The following is a 16,338-nucleotide window of genomic DNA, read 5'->3' as shown; positions in this document are numbered from 1 at the left end:
TCGAGCCTTGTTGCTGTGCACAATAGTTGCGTTACGATTCACGATCAGCAATTTGTCGAGAAACTTCCTTGCCACAAAATTATAAAATGCAGATATTTCTCACTAATTTTTCCCAGTGTTGAATATAAAGCACTTGGAGTGCGTTTCCGCAAGATTTCTTGTGACACGACAAACTGCACTTGGCAAAAAGTAAACATGTGTTCTGTTAGCTAATGAATAAATTGGTTATAACGTCAGGAGCATTTTTTTTTTGCATCGAATTTAAAGTTTAGATTTGTAAGATGTACAAGTCGCAGTTCGTCGGTTTGGACGACAAGCCATGTGATACGAAATGCTTGTTGTGCGATCATGTGTTTGTCCTTCCGACAGACGAGACGGATTTTCTCACGCATTTGTTTAAAGAGCATCGCCTTGTCATAGCTGACGTTTGGAAAATAGCTAGTTTGAGGAGGTACAATCATCAATTTTTGCACAGTGGAAAACATTTTTTTATTTATATTAATACCAATCTTTGTTGAAATTTTTGTGTTGAATTTTTAACGTATCTAAGTGTTAATTTAATATAAATGTGATTGTTATTTGAATATTTTGTATTAAATTGATATTAAATTTTTCTCAGTGTTAAAATAACAATTTATGGGTAAATAAACAATCAAAGTAAAAATAATATACTTTTAATACATAAATTTCAAGATAATGAATAAAATGTACGTGTCAACATATAATAAATGTTAATTTTATTGAGAAATGTTTCCACACTTCTAAATTGTGTTTATTATATTTGTGATTTTTTACATAATATTTATGTTGCTTTCTAATATATTCATCTTGTATTAACACAAAAATTTGAATAAACTGTTTGGCGATAGGTTAATACAATTTTCCAAATGTATATGTGAATGCGGTCATCCATCATGTTCATATTTTTCACAGTCAGATATGGTAATCCTTGATAATTTCAGTTATGTACATTACTGGAGTGTAAAATTTAAAGAAACACCATTGACAACTTATTGTAGCACATTGCTAATGGATTGTACACCAGATGGAAAACCAAGTAAAAATGAACATTATTTTCTGCTCTCTGACTGTTTGTCGGAGGACAAGACTTTGAGAAACGAGATACACCAAGCTAAACTGGTAGGTGTATTGATGAAAAATCAATAAATTGATATGTAATTTATAACAACTTTTTGTAATGCAATCTCGTAATTATTTTAAGGAATGGACATTGGCGCAACAAGCTGCTGAACGTGCAGATACTAGTTTTAAGCGTGGCTGTATATTCTGTCGTACTGAAATCTGTGGATCACGTGCAGCATATATAAAACATTTGTATCAAAAGCACAATCTTCATCTTGGCAAGCCAGAAAACTTGGTGTTTGTCGATGAGCTTCTGGACAAAATCCAAAACAATATAGAAAGGTATCGCATTCCAAAACTGATATATGTATGTTACAACTGAATCTACGTGTACATACATACTCCAATGACATAATACAATATATATACAACACACACACAATTATATACAATTATCTATGTCAATCCTTTCAGTTTAATATGCATTTATTGTGAAGGAACATTTAAAGATCGTACAGTATTAAAGGAGCATATGAGAAAAAAATTTCATAAGTGCATAAATCCTCATAATAAAGCATATGATAAATTTTACATAAACAATTATCTAGAGCCAGAAAGGACTTGGAAGCAAAAACAGGTAATATGCGAGTTGAGGTAAAAAATGTTAATACTTAAAAAAAAATATGATTTTTCTTGGATTCTTACAGGCTAATTCTAAAACAAATTCCGACGTAGGAGGTGGCAGTAGCGAAAATGAGGATGAGGAAAATTCATGGTCCGATTGGAATGATGACTCTATCGGAATAATATGTCTATTTTGTAATTATAACAACAATGAATTTACTTGTATCTTGAAGCACATGAAAGAGGCACATAGTTTTGATTTTGAAGAAACTGTTAAAGACTTAACCTTTTATCAGAAAGTAAGAAATTATCATGTAATTATTACTTTTATATCTTTAATGATTGACCTTTCTAATATATATGATTAAATTATAGGTGAAAGTAGTCAATTACATAAAAAGACAAATTCAATTACAACGATGTATTTTCTGTGAAACAGAATCGGACAATATTTTGGAGCATATGAAAGATCAACAGCATTGTAAAATTGCTGCACAAAAAGTTTGGGATCAACCAGAGTAAATATGATTAGAATTACATGAAATTTATCTACATAGAAAATTATATTAAATATTTTTTGCTGTTTCTTTTAGATATTATTTTCCCATGTCCGAAAATGACTCATTTTTATATAATCTCGATGCAACTAGTAACAGTGATGAAGAAAGTGACGTTGAGAATCTTACTGAAGCAATGTAAGTAACAGTAAAAAAAAGATATATTAATTATAAATTGAAATAATTTAAAAAATTTCAGGTGTAATTTATAAATAATTTTCCGTGAATAGAAGCTGAATTTCATCAGATATTCTACTAACGAATAATTTTGTTGACTTATATTATCTTGTAAAATACTATATTACATCTTTATGTATTAAAATCTTACATATTTGTGTTGTTACAATATAATAAATTTATCTATAATACTTTTTCTTAATAGGTTACATTTTCCTAATTGTATCCAAAATAACATAATAACATAAGTATTTTCTAATATAGTTCACAAAATACATTTGTTGAATTGTAATAATATTCAGTTACTAAACCTTGAAATGTTGTACTAAATATTTATTAGGATATATCATTTACATTATTTTTTTATTCTGGAGAAAAGTCTTTTACCTCGTACTTTAGAAACACCTTTGCTAATTCCTGAACTTTCACCCGTTGGTAAACATTTTTCATGTAGAGCTTTATATAATGATTCAGCATCATTTTTATTTCCAAGAATTTCTTTTAGCTCTTCCTATAAGGATTATTCATTTTTAATATTTTTATTTACAAATTATAAGTCAATTTTATTACAGTTTAAACCTTTTAATCGTTATTCACTTACTTGTGACAATTTGATAAGATGATCTAACGATTCTCCTTTATTCAATAGCGTGCGCAAATTTTTTGAATGCACACCTGGTAATTTAGCTATAAAATCTTGGATGTGAGTGTTATATTTTTCTAACATTATTTGCTTGTTTTCTGTATCTTCGTCTGCTCCAATTTTAGCAGCTACATTTGGATCAGGCTGCTCTCGTCCTTGCTAAAAACATACAACTTGAGTATTCAATATATTTAAACTGTACATTAATTCTTTCTTATGTATATACATTTGTATTACCTTTAATTCTTCAAACAATTGTGCTGTAGCTTGGGGACTAGGAGACCACACAATTTTTAGTTTAGGGAAATGAAGGGTTAATAATTGTAATTTGGCTGTTATCTCAGTATTTTTAAGATCTCTACTAACATAATAATTTCCCTAAAATAATAGATATCATTGTGTGTATTACATAAAGAGAATCATGATTTTATGTCGTTTTTATAAAATTTTATAAAATACCTGAAAACTGAATGGCTTATTCTGATCAAATTCTATGAGAAGCATAGGCTTAGCGTAATGTCTTGTCATAGAAACTGTTTGATTATACAATCTCCCAGAAAGTAAAGAACCTATCAAATCAGATACACTTTTCCTCTCAACACATATTTCCGGTGTTAGAATATAATCACCTACCTATAATATTATAAATCATGTAGAAATATAACTATTAATAAAATTTATATTTACTTACCACTAATGTTACTGGCTCGATTTTCATACCACGTGTGTACAACATGGCTGGTAACTCACTTCTAAATTCTCTCATATCAACAATAACTTTTGGAATTATGTTGGCTTCAGATTGCATCCCTCCCTTACGTGTGTTGTCCTGATTCGTGTCATCTGATTGAATTGTAAGAGCTAAGCAGTCATCTGATTTTCCATCTTGCTCTTCTGGTACAACCATGGTCTAAAAAGTAAAAAAAATATTGTAATATGATTATTTAATAATATATTATCTTTGTTCTGAGATTGTGTAGGAGATTATGAATACTCACAGTTTTTGTATTGATTAAAGAATGAAATGCTTCTTTTTCCCGTCGTAAGGAAGTGAGATATTCTTGTTCTTCAACTGACCCGCCATAAATTAAGAAATATATCTTCAAATTTAATGATGGATTATTATTCTGATATACCTCTAATTGTCTCACGACACCAATATCAGTTGCATACAAAATAATATTATTCGGTATATGCTCAGTTAACATTCGTTGTAAAGCCATTGGATCTCCTCCTTTCTTTATAGCTTGTATGAAAACGATAGGTGCGGACGCCGCATAAGTCTCTCTAGTTAAATCCAAATCTGCAATCTTTAAAATCAGAAAATAAAATTAATAAAAAATATTTTTTCTAATAAGTTACATGAATATTTCGTAAATATTATATGTAATTTACTTGCGAACATTCTTCAAACAATGTCTGATGTTTTATATCTTCAGTAGAGGTACTTGGTTGAGTACCTTCTGCGCATTTTTGCGATAAGGTAAGCACATAGGTATCTTGAACTTCTTGCAATTCTTCATCTGTATTACTTTCAGAAGTCGATGGTTGATCTTTTGTACTCTTTCCACTTGTCTTTTGTTCTTTACTATGCGATAATTTTTTGAGAGCCTCATAAAGTAAGTATTCATTTGCACCCATAGTTAAATAATTTTTTAATTGGCGACATATATTGTTATCGTGTACCAAGATGAGAACTTTATCAATATTTTCGTAGTCCTTTTTCTTATATTTTTGTTCCTGAATCTCAAACAGGACTTCTGATAAAGCTTGCCACTTTGGATTCGGTTCTGGTTTCAGTTCATTTTTATCCGTATAAACTCTACTTTTAGCATATTTAACCAGGTTCTCAAATTCATCCATCATTATCCAACCACCGGATTTCATGGCATATTCCATAGTTCGTAAACGATTTAGCATAACGTAAAATGAAACGGAATCTTCGTACGTCAAAGATATAATGAGAGAACGTAATGTTTTTAAATCGGAAAACAATTGTTTGGTCGTTGTACTGAGTTGATGCCAAATTGGATCTACTTGCAAATGTAATTGTTTGTGGAACTTTTTTGCTATTGCATTCTCTACAGTTAATTCCTCCAAGTCTAAATATTTATTTAGCCTCTTCAATTCTTTTACAATATAATTCATAACATCGAGCAAAGTGGTTTGAATGTTCTGCATCTTTGGCGTGATTTGTACATGAAGTTCTATAACATCGGGCTCGTGCTTGGACAAGCAATTATTAACAGTTGTGTGGAAACGCGGCCATAAATATAATTTCTTCACAAATAGAGTTTTCATAACTCGTTCCACTTTCATATATCCAACTGTAAAAGCCAGCGACGAATTTGTGAACGCTTTGATAAAACCAGTCTTATTATTTTGTCTATATAAACGCAATGCAAATGCCTCTTGATAAGCATTTTGAATGTTGTGTGCTCTATAGACAAGAATACCGGTGACCAGATGTAGCGGAACTCTATTTTTTAACAAATCTACCACCAAGATACGACCCGATATAAACAGTACTCCACCCTCCAAATATATTGTTTCCCTGTATTTGATAATTAATTTTATTAAATGTAAAATAAAAATAATTTTTTAAAATAAATACCTTTCATTAGAAGAACATTCGGCATTGATTACACGCGGTAATTTACTCGTTCCATAACTTGTAAGCAGACCAATAATGTAACGCTCATCGTGCTCAGTGGTTCCTAGGACTATAACTAAATTACCTGGATCTGAGTACGCTTTTATCACATTTGCGAAAACGGTTTCTAAACCAAGACCTCTATAACATTTCCCAATAAATAATAAGATTATACATTCATGTATAAAATACAATAGCAAAAATACAAAATATACTTACTTAGCTGTAATAACTAACCCATCCTCCTGAAGGATTTCAAGGAAGATTTGATTTTCATATTCCAACATGTTTATCGATAATTTTCCATTCAATTTCTAAATCTAATTGCTCCAATATTCAAAACAACAATTCAAACAATAGATCCAAGTTGGCAAAAAGCAAAATATCTCTAATCTAAAAATAGATAATCCATAATAGATAACTATAATAAATAAATAGGGAGTAAGATGCTTGTAAAATGAAATAAGTATACATGCAAGATAAGAAAAATAGAATTACATAATAATTGATACATGGCTTACTCTATCACGAGTTTTGTAACTGGTGCCCGATGACTCGTTGTAAGATGAGATATCGTCTTCAATCATTACCTCAGATACTAATAAAGTATATTTACTGATTTCATGTGATGGATGACCATAAACCCCAATACTTACAGGCCGTTTGAAACTAAGGGAATATAACATGTTAGAGAGTAATAAAACAAATTCAAAAGATTTGAGTAGTACCTCTTAGGTATAAAAATAATATCTTCTCCACAAGTTGCAGACTGCAAGCAATAGTGGTCTGGCTCGTACGTCGGCTTACTTGTGATCTGTGATGCGTACAAATCTGCATCCCCTGTTCTAAAAGAGATATAAAGTGTAACAAAATATATCATGTGTTGCGATGCTTGACAAGAAAAGAGATTTTATTTTAATGAATACAGAACAAGATTGTCAGACGATAAGAGACATTAATGATCACAGTATGCTTCAATGCCCACTCACATGGATGTCAACCGTATCTTAATGTTGCCGTCATACGTCAGGCTGTAATACTTATAGGAGCCACCGGGTACATCGTCACTAACGTAATGCAATAATTGCTCATTCAATGCAAGTACATAGGTTATCTAGAAATTTAACAAAATAATTTATTATGTGCGTGAAATCTTTCATGAAAGAATTTCAACGCATATAATTCTGATCGTACCAATGCTGCAATAAGAAATATTGTCTTCATAGTACGGTGCATAACCCAATGTTATGGAAAAACGATGTTGACGAGTGTCAATGTTCTTGTGACATGTCATAGATAACGAAGCAAAATATCGAGTGACTAAATACGCTATATCAAAATTGAGCTATTGACGACCCGAATTGGCCGAATTACGTAAAGTGCGTGAAATTACATATATTTTGTATTCAGATAATTCCGGCAACGTTTACCAAAGCAGATTTATAACTAATACGCCATCTCTGCAACATGGACATACACTACGATGCCAATGTACATATGTACATACAGGTTAGACCTTGGAAAGTGCGTCACCTCCGACTGTTGGCACACCTGGCGAAGGAAGCGCGTAGTGCGTGTACACGAACTTTAAATCGTTCCTGTTCTAACCTCTTTCGCAAGACTGGTTCGTCGTACTATACCACCGATAATTACGCGAACGCAATGAGGCATGAATACCGAATTGTAGAAACAATGAACAGTAAATACGAGTGCAAATTGACTCACCGCTCGTCGCTAGTCGCTTCGTCTAACTCCGTCTCGGCCGCAGTTTTCGAACATTCGAGATTCAAGATCCTCGCGACGATTTGTCTTGATTCACATTTGTCACGACCTTTGGTTTTCGGTACTTCGTTGTATTCCTGGTACTTACACGCATCGAAAACTCGAAATACGAGGGTTGACTCCAGTATTCCGAGAAGACGCAAACAACGGAGACAACGGAGAAGATGCAAAATACGATTGAACGAGAGACGACTTAGCACTATGCATCGTATTCGACGCGACGACGACGGACGTTTTGGCACGAACGTCCGACATTTCACTTCATTTTCGACACTCCACGGCTCTCGTGAAACACTCACTCGCGTGAAAAACTCGTACGGGACGACGAGGATGAGAGTTGAAATGCGCCACGACCTTCCGCCCGCCGTCCCGCCTAACCGATCCGACTGCTTCACTGCCGTCACTGCGTAGCGGCGTGACTGGCGCGTGGCCGCGCCTGCGCGCCGCTGCGCCACTACCGCCGCCGCTACGCAGTAGCAGCAGTCGGTCGGTTAGGGAGCATGGCGGAAGGTCGCGGAGCGTCGCAGCGCATTTCAACTCGCATCCTCGTCGTCCCCCATACGTGTGTTTGATGCGACCGAGTGTTTCGAGTCAACCGTGGAGTGTCGAAAGTGAAGTGAAATGTCTGGCGTTCGTGCCAACATCCGTCGATCGTCGTCGTGTCGGATACGAAGCCGTGTCGCATTTAATGTGTTTCTCATCTTCCGAAATGTTGCGCGTTCGTGCCAAGTATGAATCAAGATGAATCGTCGTGAGGAGATGGATCCTCTGTGTTGTTCAGACGGCAACGGTCGTCGGTCGGAACGGCGCAAGGTCGCGTCGTATGTTCAATTTGCGTCTTCTCCGTTGTCCCGTATCCCGTATCTCGAGTTTTCGACGCGCGTGAATACCGGGAGTGTCGAAAGCAAAGTGTCGCGCGTTCGTGTCGAATGTGAATGAAGATGAATCGTCATGAGAAGGATCTCAAATGGTTGAGAGCTGTGGCTGAGACGAAGCTGGACGGAGCGACCAGCGGCGAACGGTGAGTCAATTCGTTTGTATCTATTCGCCCCCTATGTTTCAGTATTCGTGCCTCGTCTCGATTGCGCTCGCGTAAATTGCAACAAGACGAATTAATGAATTGCACGAAAACCGTTAGAATAGAAATGATTTAAAGTTCATTTACGCGAAATTGCGCGCTCGGCGCTCCTTTCGCCAGGTGTGCCAACAGTCGCGGGCGACGTGCTTTCGTAGATTGAACTTGTGGCATCGTAGTGTATGTCCACGTTGTAGAGATGGCGTGGACATGGCCTACTCTCAGGTTTCTCTCTGTTACGATCTCAACCAGCTGACTCTAAACATAGCGCTATCGCTCGTGGATCTCGTGATTATCTTTGTGTTTGCAATCGTCTGGATTCGAATAAATAATATTGAATCTTGTTCATCTTCTTGAATTTAGTTTCTTAAATTTTGTCAATATAATAATAATAATGACGTAGTCGAATATAATTTGTAAGAAAAAGATACCGGACTTATTGACAGAATTTAAATAAATTTTTTTCAAAAATTACATATTGCGAATAACAGATGTCGCTTCCCTGTTTAAATCACAAGGATTGTACCATAACTTTCTAGATTATATCAGAATTAGGTAATAATTAGTTAAAAAATTAAAAGTTAAATAAATAATGAAGTTATAAATGCTAATAACTTTCAACTATTTTTTAAACACACAAACTTTAATTTGCTAACTTTTTTATTACAAATTTATATATGTATAAGAAAAAATGCATTTTCACATCAAAAAACAATATTTCTTTATTATTTCATGTAAACTTAATTTACAAATTAAATATTAAATTTGTTTGATGATCCATATATTTTGAGTAATTTAACTTTAAAAACTTGCGATTTTCTAATTGAATGTAAATAATGCTTTTCAAAATTAACTTTTAATTTAATTTAGTTGATTTAATTTTAATGTTTGTTTCTTTCTTATTTAACGTAGCTAAATTAATTTTATAAGTCATTAATTTTAGCTTAATTTAATTTAAAAAATATATTAACTTACTCAACCCTGCATTATATTTATATAAATCTTTTTTATGTACAAGCAATACAAGCAATGTGAATTGTTATAAGTTAGATAACATTAGATAACTTAACATGGAAAATAGTTAAGTTATAAAATTGGTGGTATATGTGTATCTGACTTTAGTAGATACTGATAAAATAAAAATCTGTGATATTAAAAATAAAATATAGAACATAATTTTTACTATTTCTAAAATCTAAATATTAAAAAAAATTAATTTAATTTTACTTAATTTAATACTACTTCTTCAACAAATTTGTATCCTAAAAAAAAGAAAGTCGAGAAACTAAAATGTTTAGTTCGATACATTCAACTAAATATTGAGTCGATTTAGATAAAACTCTTTCAATTAAAAAATTTGAACTATATCTTTTTATATGCAACTAAATAATTGTTGAATTAACTCAATGTTTAGTTGATTGTACTACATTAAATATTTCAGTTGTACAACAAACATTTTTTCAGTGTAATAAGTACTACAAAATGTGATTTTACACACACTGAAAAAAAAGTCGAAATATTTAGAGGCAAATGTTATTGTGACATTTTCTTGATATTTTTGATAATACTTTGAGATACGACACATACGTTCTTAACCAATTGCGACATTCTGCGCAAACTTGCTCGCAAACTGCTCACTAAAATAATGTCATCAAATGACTATAGGCTACAGATACTTTTTGTAGATATATTGGAATATTTTATCGGGAAGGAAAAATGTTCATCCTGGCTTTTATCACTTAGAACGAGGTTAACAAGACCCACTTGGGGTCTATGATCCTCGTTAGATTCATAGCCGTGGCAAGGGCGTAACGTTCGCGAAACAAATGATTCTGCGCAATTCTCGATGATCGCGCAACAATCAGGACGAGATGCCGGCCGGCAACTAATTATTACTAACGAGGATGAAATTACTAGAGGGTCGCATTGAATATAAAGGCATTCGAATAAGGGCGTAGCTCGCGCGATAAAGCGCGGCGCAGAAGCGGATGTCGAGAGAGAAAGAAAGATAAAGAAAGAAAGAGAGAGACGCGCTCTGATCGCCAAGCCACCCCGTGTTGGACATCCCATTAAACGAGTTCCTTATATTTATGCAAATTTACGCGTGCTTCGCGCATGGCCTACGACAATGTGCGAGCCGCGCATCGAGCCGTTCGCCGTTCCCGTTTACGGGCCCTACGACGCCCCTAACGCGTAACCGCGATCAACGATCAACTATGATATCCGGCGGCGCAGCGCCATTAGTAAATAAGGTGTAGTAATTACACCACGAAGGAGGGAGGGAGCGAGAAAGCGAGAGACAGCCGAGGGAGACTTAATAATGAGCAATTAAAGCGCGGAGCTACGCGGAAAAGATATTTTATTTTTCTCCGTTCTTCTTTCCTCCGGCAAATACATGTAAAAACTACCTGCGATCCGCAGGCGTGACCAGCATTGCTAATTTGTAGAGACGAGGGGGAGGAAGAAGGCGTCGGTGTGTCGCGCCCCGCGGGATTTTCTCTTCCCGAAAACGCGCTCTCGTATCGATCGCACTTCGCGAGGGCGGCTCGTACGATTACGTGCGAGGAACGTCAAGATCGCTCTTATTCTCTTCGACAGGACTTTGCACCCCTTTCCCCGCCCGTTATAGTTCTGATTGACGGCTGTTTAGGAGTAAAGCATGGTGTTTCGCAACATGACGGTATAATACACTGAGAGGAAAATAGAACAAAACAATTTTATTTAACACAAAAAATTTATTTTATTTTTTTTACTAATAAACAAAATTTTATAACTTTTATTTATAATTTTATTTTATTTATAATTATAATTTATTAATTTAATTTTAATTTTAATTTATTTACTCAAGTCCTAACAGCTTATTTGCAGTCAAATTAAAAAATTTTTCAATTGAAACATTTATATAAATGAATGAAGAAATGATTTTTATTCAAATCAAATAAGGCAAGGCGAGCTTTTTGTATTCAAATATATTTTTCTTTCAATTCTAAAAAATATTTACATATTATTAGATTATTTTTATGGATTATTTTTATATTTAATTAGATTTGTTAATCTAAGAATTTAATTTAGTTTAATAATATTAGCTTATTTGTAAAATCATTATTTAAGTATAAAAAATGTAAAAATACAAAATTACACACTTAAGGTACGTATACAGAGTTCGACAAAAAATATTTAAAATACATAATAGTGGCAATTTTACTATTTGAATTATAAAATACAAAAAATACTGACAATCTTTTGACTTGAAATACAAAATACAATTTATATTTTATATTTCAAATCGAAATTGCCAGTATTTTGTATTAGAAATATTTTTTGTTCAGCCCTATAATGTGTACATTTACTTAGAAATATTGTCACTTGTTAAACGGAACAAATGGTTGCATCAAAATATATGGTTCTAGAAAAATGTATTTTTTTTCTTATTTAAAAAAAATTTTTTTCTCAGTGTATCGCATGAACAAAACGTCATTTCGCTTCTTTATTTAAGAAACTTTCTCCAGCTAATAGACAGATGTGTGGCGAATAGATAGAGCGTTTCGAAGATCGCGAAAGCCCGAGAATCTTTCCTCACTGCTATTGGGCATGAATGAAAGGAAGTTTGGAAATGAGAGGAACAAATAAAGGTACGTCTTATTGCGAATCACCGATACGTGTCTCAGAGATTCGAGAACCGTTGTAGATTTATCTTAAGGATATTTTGGCGCTCTAACAATATCAGCTAAAAGTTATCAAAATGTAAATATACTACATATTTTTTAAGTTTATTTCTTTTTCCTATAAACGACGGAAAAAGAAATTGGTCGAAAATATTTCAGTTTTGACCCTTTGAAATTAATTGTAAAGAACAAAACAACGAATAATTTAGCTTATAATGATTTACGTAGCGTAAATGAACATATTTTATGATAAATAACTTTTAAACGAATTGATTCAAATAAACTTTTGTATAAATGTTCATCAGAGTTTTATTAATACATGTAAAAATTTGATTTAATTCATAATACTACACTTCCTCATCAATTTTGTCAATTAGTATTACAAAACGCAATTTTACAAAAGTACACACACACACACACACATAAACAGAAATAATTTTTAAACCAATAAAAGAATGTAGCTTAAATTTTGCGTATATAACTCAAACGTGATAATAGAACAATCTGAAATTCTTATATTTTGACAATGTTTTGATATGAAATACATCTTTAATGTGACGTAAGCTAAACAGAACGTATTGAATTTGCCGGTATGTATATTTCATATCTTTCTTGTACTTAATCCTTTCAGTCACGTAATTTGGGAAGCAAGTAAATCTTCATGCATGCTATCATAGGTTTTTGAGGTTTTCACTGAATTCAAATCCGCTATCAGATTTCTAAAATTCAAAATGGTAAATAAAATACTTGAAAAATGAAATCTATTTGATCCGCTATATTAGATTTGCCATTTTGAATACAAAATCTTAATAGATAATTTGAAGTAATTTAGTAAAACCCCAAAAATTTTTGTACATAAATACAGAACGCATAAATTGTTCAAGTTTATTTACCGCAAAATTGCGTTCCAAACATATATTTTTAATTTACTTTTTCAACTTATATTTCAACTATGTGAAAATTGAACCAGCAAAAAATCGTATTTTAATCCTTTATATATTTTATTTAAGAGAAAAGGATGCATTTATCCAGAATAGTTTACGTGCAAATAAATTTAATGCCAAAAGATAGTATTGTTTGGATATTAATTTGTCTATAATAATATTGAACAAATGACCATTTCAGAGTCAAGATTAAATCTTATACAGTTCAAAACACAAAATTTAATTATATTCTGATAAATACAATGTACATGTAATTTAAAAAAATGTACAAAGTGTATCATATGTGATTAAATACATTCAAAGAAGTTATGTTTAACTTGATGAAGTCATTTCTTTAACTTGAATTTTTTAAGTTGAAGTAAAAATAAAGATTTATTTGATTTCAAGAAATGATGTTACTAGCCTTTTTTTAAACTAAATAAATTATTTGTTTAATTTAAACAAATAATTTTTTAATTCAAAAGAAATACGTTCCAGAAATGTAAGAAATAATTTAGTTGTTCTGGTTTTAAAAAAATATACTTAAATATATTTAAAAATATACTTCTTTCATTTAAAAAAAGATTTACCTTGCACAACAAAATATTTTTTTTTAATTCTATAATAACAGAGACAAGAAATTTTTTCAAATTATTAAAGAAATTTCTTTTTACCATATATAGTAATGCACAAATTTTTTTCAAATATTTTTTGAATCAAAGAAACTTTTCTCTATGTGTACGTTGTAACTGAAAGGGTTAATTTATCGAAAGAATCGTTCGTAATCTATATATTTATGCTACTCTGTCGGTGAATTTACAAATCGCGTGCTTTCTCCGCAACAAGGTACTCGACCGGCTCATCAATATTATATTAAACTCTTTTTCGTACCGTCAATAGGAAATAACATTCCGGCGAGAGAATTTTTAAATTTTTTCGTCACGCTTTCCTCGCGCGATAGCCAATCGGCACGGTTCGTCGGTAACACGTGACTCGAATTTCGATGACTCTATAAGTAGAAATCGCGCTGCAAGCCCCCTCTTTAGTTGCTCGCGTCATTTCACCCACTATGATCATTCGTGGTAATATCCAGCGATCGCGTTAAATCTCGCGAAAGTCTCTTCCGCGAGATACGAATGGGGCTTACGACGACCCCTTCGATCGACATAGAGACGCAATCGCGGCTAAAGACTCCGTGCGCTCTTGCGCACACACGAGTTTGTTGCATCGCGTATATATGTATATACATACACATACACATACACATACACATACACATACACATACACATACGCATATGCTCGCCGTCGTCGCGGGCGAGCGAGCGAGCGGAGTGCCCTCGCGGTGAATCGAACCTAAGGGCGGCGTGAAGTGAGGTGGGGATGGCTGCGCGCGCGCGCGCGCGCTCGCGCCGAGAGAGCGAGAGAGAGGGGGAAGAGCCCGCGAGACGGAGGGTCAAAAAATGCGAGGCTGCGCGCGCAGCCGCTTTGTCTCTCCCGTCGAGTGTAGCAGGCAGCGCGGTGAGAGGAAGGAGCGGCGTAACCACGAGGGGGCCACCAAGGGTCCGCGAGCGGACCATGGCGGACCAGCGGCGAACTGCATCCTCTCAGTCGGCCGCTGAACCCGCGCGCCGTACGGTTGGTACCGTGTGTATACCGCGCTCGACCGTCCGTCCGTCCATCCGTTCGTACGTACGTTCGTTCGTTCGCTTGCTCGTCGTCGTCGTCGTCGTCGTCGTCGTCGTCGTCGTCGTCCGTGTACCATTCGTCGTGTCGCTCCGTAACGCCTTCTCTTTCGAACTCTCGTCGTCGTCGTCGCGACCGAGGCCGGCGCGTTCAAGTGAAATCCGTTCGAGTTTTTCCACTGTTTCCTTCCCCGGGACTGTCTGCCCCGACGACACTGTCGTCGTCCGGCGGCGGTGTTCCAGCCGAGGGGCAAGCGCCGGGGCCGACATCACGGCTGCTGCTACGTGACCCGCTGCCGGCGAGACTACCGGGATTCTGCCCCCTTGGATTTTTCGGCGGATCGTTCTCGACCACGCTGCTGCTGTTGCTAGTGGATCGTCCTCTCTCGTCCCCGCGGTCCCGACGCGAATCTCTTCTGCATGGTGAGTACGCCTACGAACAGTACGAACCGCGTACGCCGCATTGACCGGCGGTTTTTACTTCGCGCGATGCGACTACCCTCGCCCGGATGGCGATTCACGGGGGAGGATTGAAAGGGGCGAGCATATCAAATATACGCGAGGCTTGTTATTCCCACGGGGGAGGGAGTACCGTTGTTACCCCGTTCGCCAAAATTGAATAATAAGTACGTCGAGATAACGGCGTCGAGGGACGCAGTGGAGTGAAGTTGCCTATTCTAATAAGTGTGAACATAGCGTTCTTCGATTCGAGACAGTTCCGCCATGCACTTGTCCCTCCAATTTGAATTTCACGAAATATTCGAGTACGTCTGATATCACTGATGGTCGAAAATGTCATTGTGACAATCGTGACAGGCAAGATAAACGAGATTTCCGATGTAGTTCTTGACAGATTTTGTCCTTACGAGAGATTGTTGGAGCGCGCTCTAATTTTGAGCTGCGTTGAATGAATTAACGTTTACACCGGTATTATCGAGTCACGGATTTAAGTTTCTGCCGGCGCGACCATCGTAATCCAAGCTTTTCTTTTAGATGCAAAGACATGTTATTGCTTTGCTGACCGCAATGCTGATCCGAAAAACCGCTATGGTTATTTTATTACAGGAGAAAGATATACTGTCGTTGTAAACAAAAATCTTATATATTATTTTTATGTATAAGTATACGTGGGTCATTGATTTCTTGATCAAGATTTATCGATCTAACGAAACCTAGTCCGATATAAATTTGTAGGTTAGGTTAGATTGTATTATGCGTCAGGTATATGAACAGCAATTTTTTTTTTATTTATCTAACCAATTTTTAACGAACTATATTTTCGTAATTGTGTTTTGATTTACAATTCTGTTAAAGAATTTGCGAAATTATTTGAAAAATATGATTTTGTTATACAGTTGGAAAAATTGATGTTAAATTTAACATACATATATCGCGTGCTCCAAACGGTTCATTCAATTTTTTGTGTTAATTTAGTACAAAAATTTATGAATTTATTGGAAAGTAATAAATAT

At 34.7% G+C, this 16,338-nt stretch overlaps 3 protein-coding genes and 1 long non-coding RNA gene across 8 annotated transcripts in view; 2 read left to right on the top strand and 2 right to left on the bottom strand.

Annotated features, from left to right (window-relative positions):
* Positions 1-2,632, top strand: LOC105200729 (zinc finger protein 277). 3 transcript variants are annotated; one of them, XM_011168415.3, is made up of 8 exons: positions 1-451; positions 963-1,140; positions 1,223-1,425; positions 1,558-1,720; positions 1,791-2,006; positions 2,083-2,225; positions 2,301-2,402; positions 2,464-2,632. In XM_011168415.3, the coding sequence occupies exons 1-8, from the start codon at positions 282-284 to the stop codon at positions 2,474-2,476; spliced, it is 1,188 nt and encodes a 395-aa protein (XP_011166717.1). In that variant the 5' UTR covers positions 1-281; the 3' UTR covers positions 2,477-2,632. The 3 variants fall into 3 exon arrangements, with proteins under 3 accessions (XP_011166717.1, XP_011166718.1, XP_025986021.1); XM_011168416.3 differs by having other exon boundaries at positions 9-451; positions 934-1,140; XM_026130236.2 differs by having other exon boundaries at positions 10-189.
* On the bottom strand, positions 2,546-6,400 carry LOC105200728 (DNA repair endonuclease XPF). Of its 2 annotated transcripts, none has more exons than XR_003268207.2 (10): positions 6,259-6,400; positions 5,957-6,130; positions 5,699-5,878; positions 4,480-5,638; positions 4,083-4,394; positions 3,776-3,994; positions 3,544-3,717; positions 3,322-3,462; positions 3,043-3,257; positions 2,546-2,952 (listed from the first exon to the last, which is right to left on the bottom strand). XR_003268207.2 is itself a non-coding variant. In XM_011168413.2 (10 exons), the coding sequence occupies exons 2-10, from the start codon at positions 6,022-6,024 to the stop codon at positions 2,797-2,799; spliced, it is 2,610 nt and encodes an 869-aa protein (XP_011166715.1). In that variant the 5' UTR covers positions 6,025-6,130; positions 6,259-6,400; the 3' UTR covers positions 2,546-2,796. The 2 variants fall into 2 exon arrangements, 1 of the variants encoding a protein (XP_011166715.1); XM_011168413.2 differs by having other exon boundaries at positions 3,043-3,243.
* Positions 6,401-6,564: 164 nt separating this feature from the next.
* LOC120356965 lies at positions 6,565-7,924 on the bottom strand. Its single transcript, XR_005574159.1, has 3 exons — positions 7,463-7,924; positions 6,727-6,851; positions 6,565-6,582 (listed from the first exon to the last, which is right to left on the bottom strand). It is a non-coding gene; the product is annotated as an uncharacterized LOC120356965 (long non-coding RNA).
* A 6,836-nt stretch (positions 7,925-14,760) lies between these two features.
* Positions 14,761-16,338, top strand: part of LOC105200730 — a 167,663-nt gene continuing 166,085 nt past the window's right edge. Inside the window, exon 1 of one of the 2 annotated variants that reach the window (XM_039445992.1) lies at positions 14,761-15,289. The gene's annotated coding sequence lies outside the window, so the exon portion shown is untranslated. The remainder of the gene's footprint in view (positions 15,290-16,338) is intronic. The other variant, XM_011168419.3, reaches the window with a different exon arrangement.

The sequence above is a fragment of the Solenopsis invicta genome, chromosome 2 (assembly GCF_016802725.1).
Source record: "Solenopsis invicta isolate M01_SB chromosome 2, UNIL_Sinv_3.0, whole genome shotgun sequence".
Lineage (NCBI taxonomy): Eukaryota > Metazoa > Arthropoda > Insecta > Hymenoptera > Formicidae > Solenopsis > Solenopsis invicta.
The sequence above is the reverse complement of the archived record's forward strand: the minus strand, read 5'-3'. Positions and strand labels throughout refer to the sequence as shown.

What these genes read in the sequence shown, in the direction of transcription:
- LOC105200729 (XM_011168415.3), top strand. Translation starts at nt 282, where the DNA reads ATGTACAAGTCGCAGTTCGTCGGTTTGGACGACAAGCCATGTGATACG. An exon ending in AGATACACCAAGCTAAACTG is followed by an intron (nt 1,141 to 1,222) that starts GTAGGTGTATTG and finishes AATTATTTTAAG; the next exon opens with GAATGGACATTGGCGCAACA. An exon ending in AAAGTTTGGGATCAACCAGA is followed by an intron (nt 2,226 to 2,300) that starts GTAAATATGATT and finishes TGTTTCTTTTAG; the next exon opens with ATATTATTTTCCCATGTCCG.
- LOC105200728 (XM_011168413.2), bottom strand. Translation starts at nt 6,024, where the DNA reads ATGTTGGAATATGAAAATCAAATCTTCCTTGAAATCCTTCAGGAGGAT. An exon ending in TGTTTGAAGAATGTTCGCAA is followed by an intron (nt 4,395 to 4,479) that starts GTAAATTACATA and finishes CTGATTTTAAAG; the next exon opens with ATTGCAGATTTGGATTTAAC. An exon ending in ATCTTATCAAATTGTCACAA is followed by an intron (nt 2,953 to 3,042) that starts GTAAGTGAATAA and finishes TAATCCTTATAG; the next exon opens with GAAGAGCTAAAAGAAATTCT.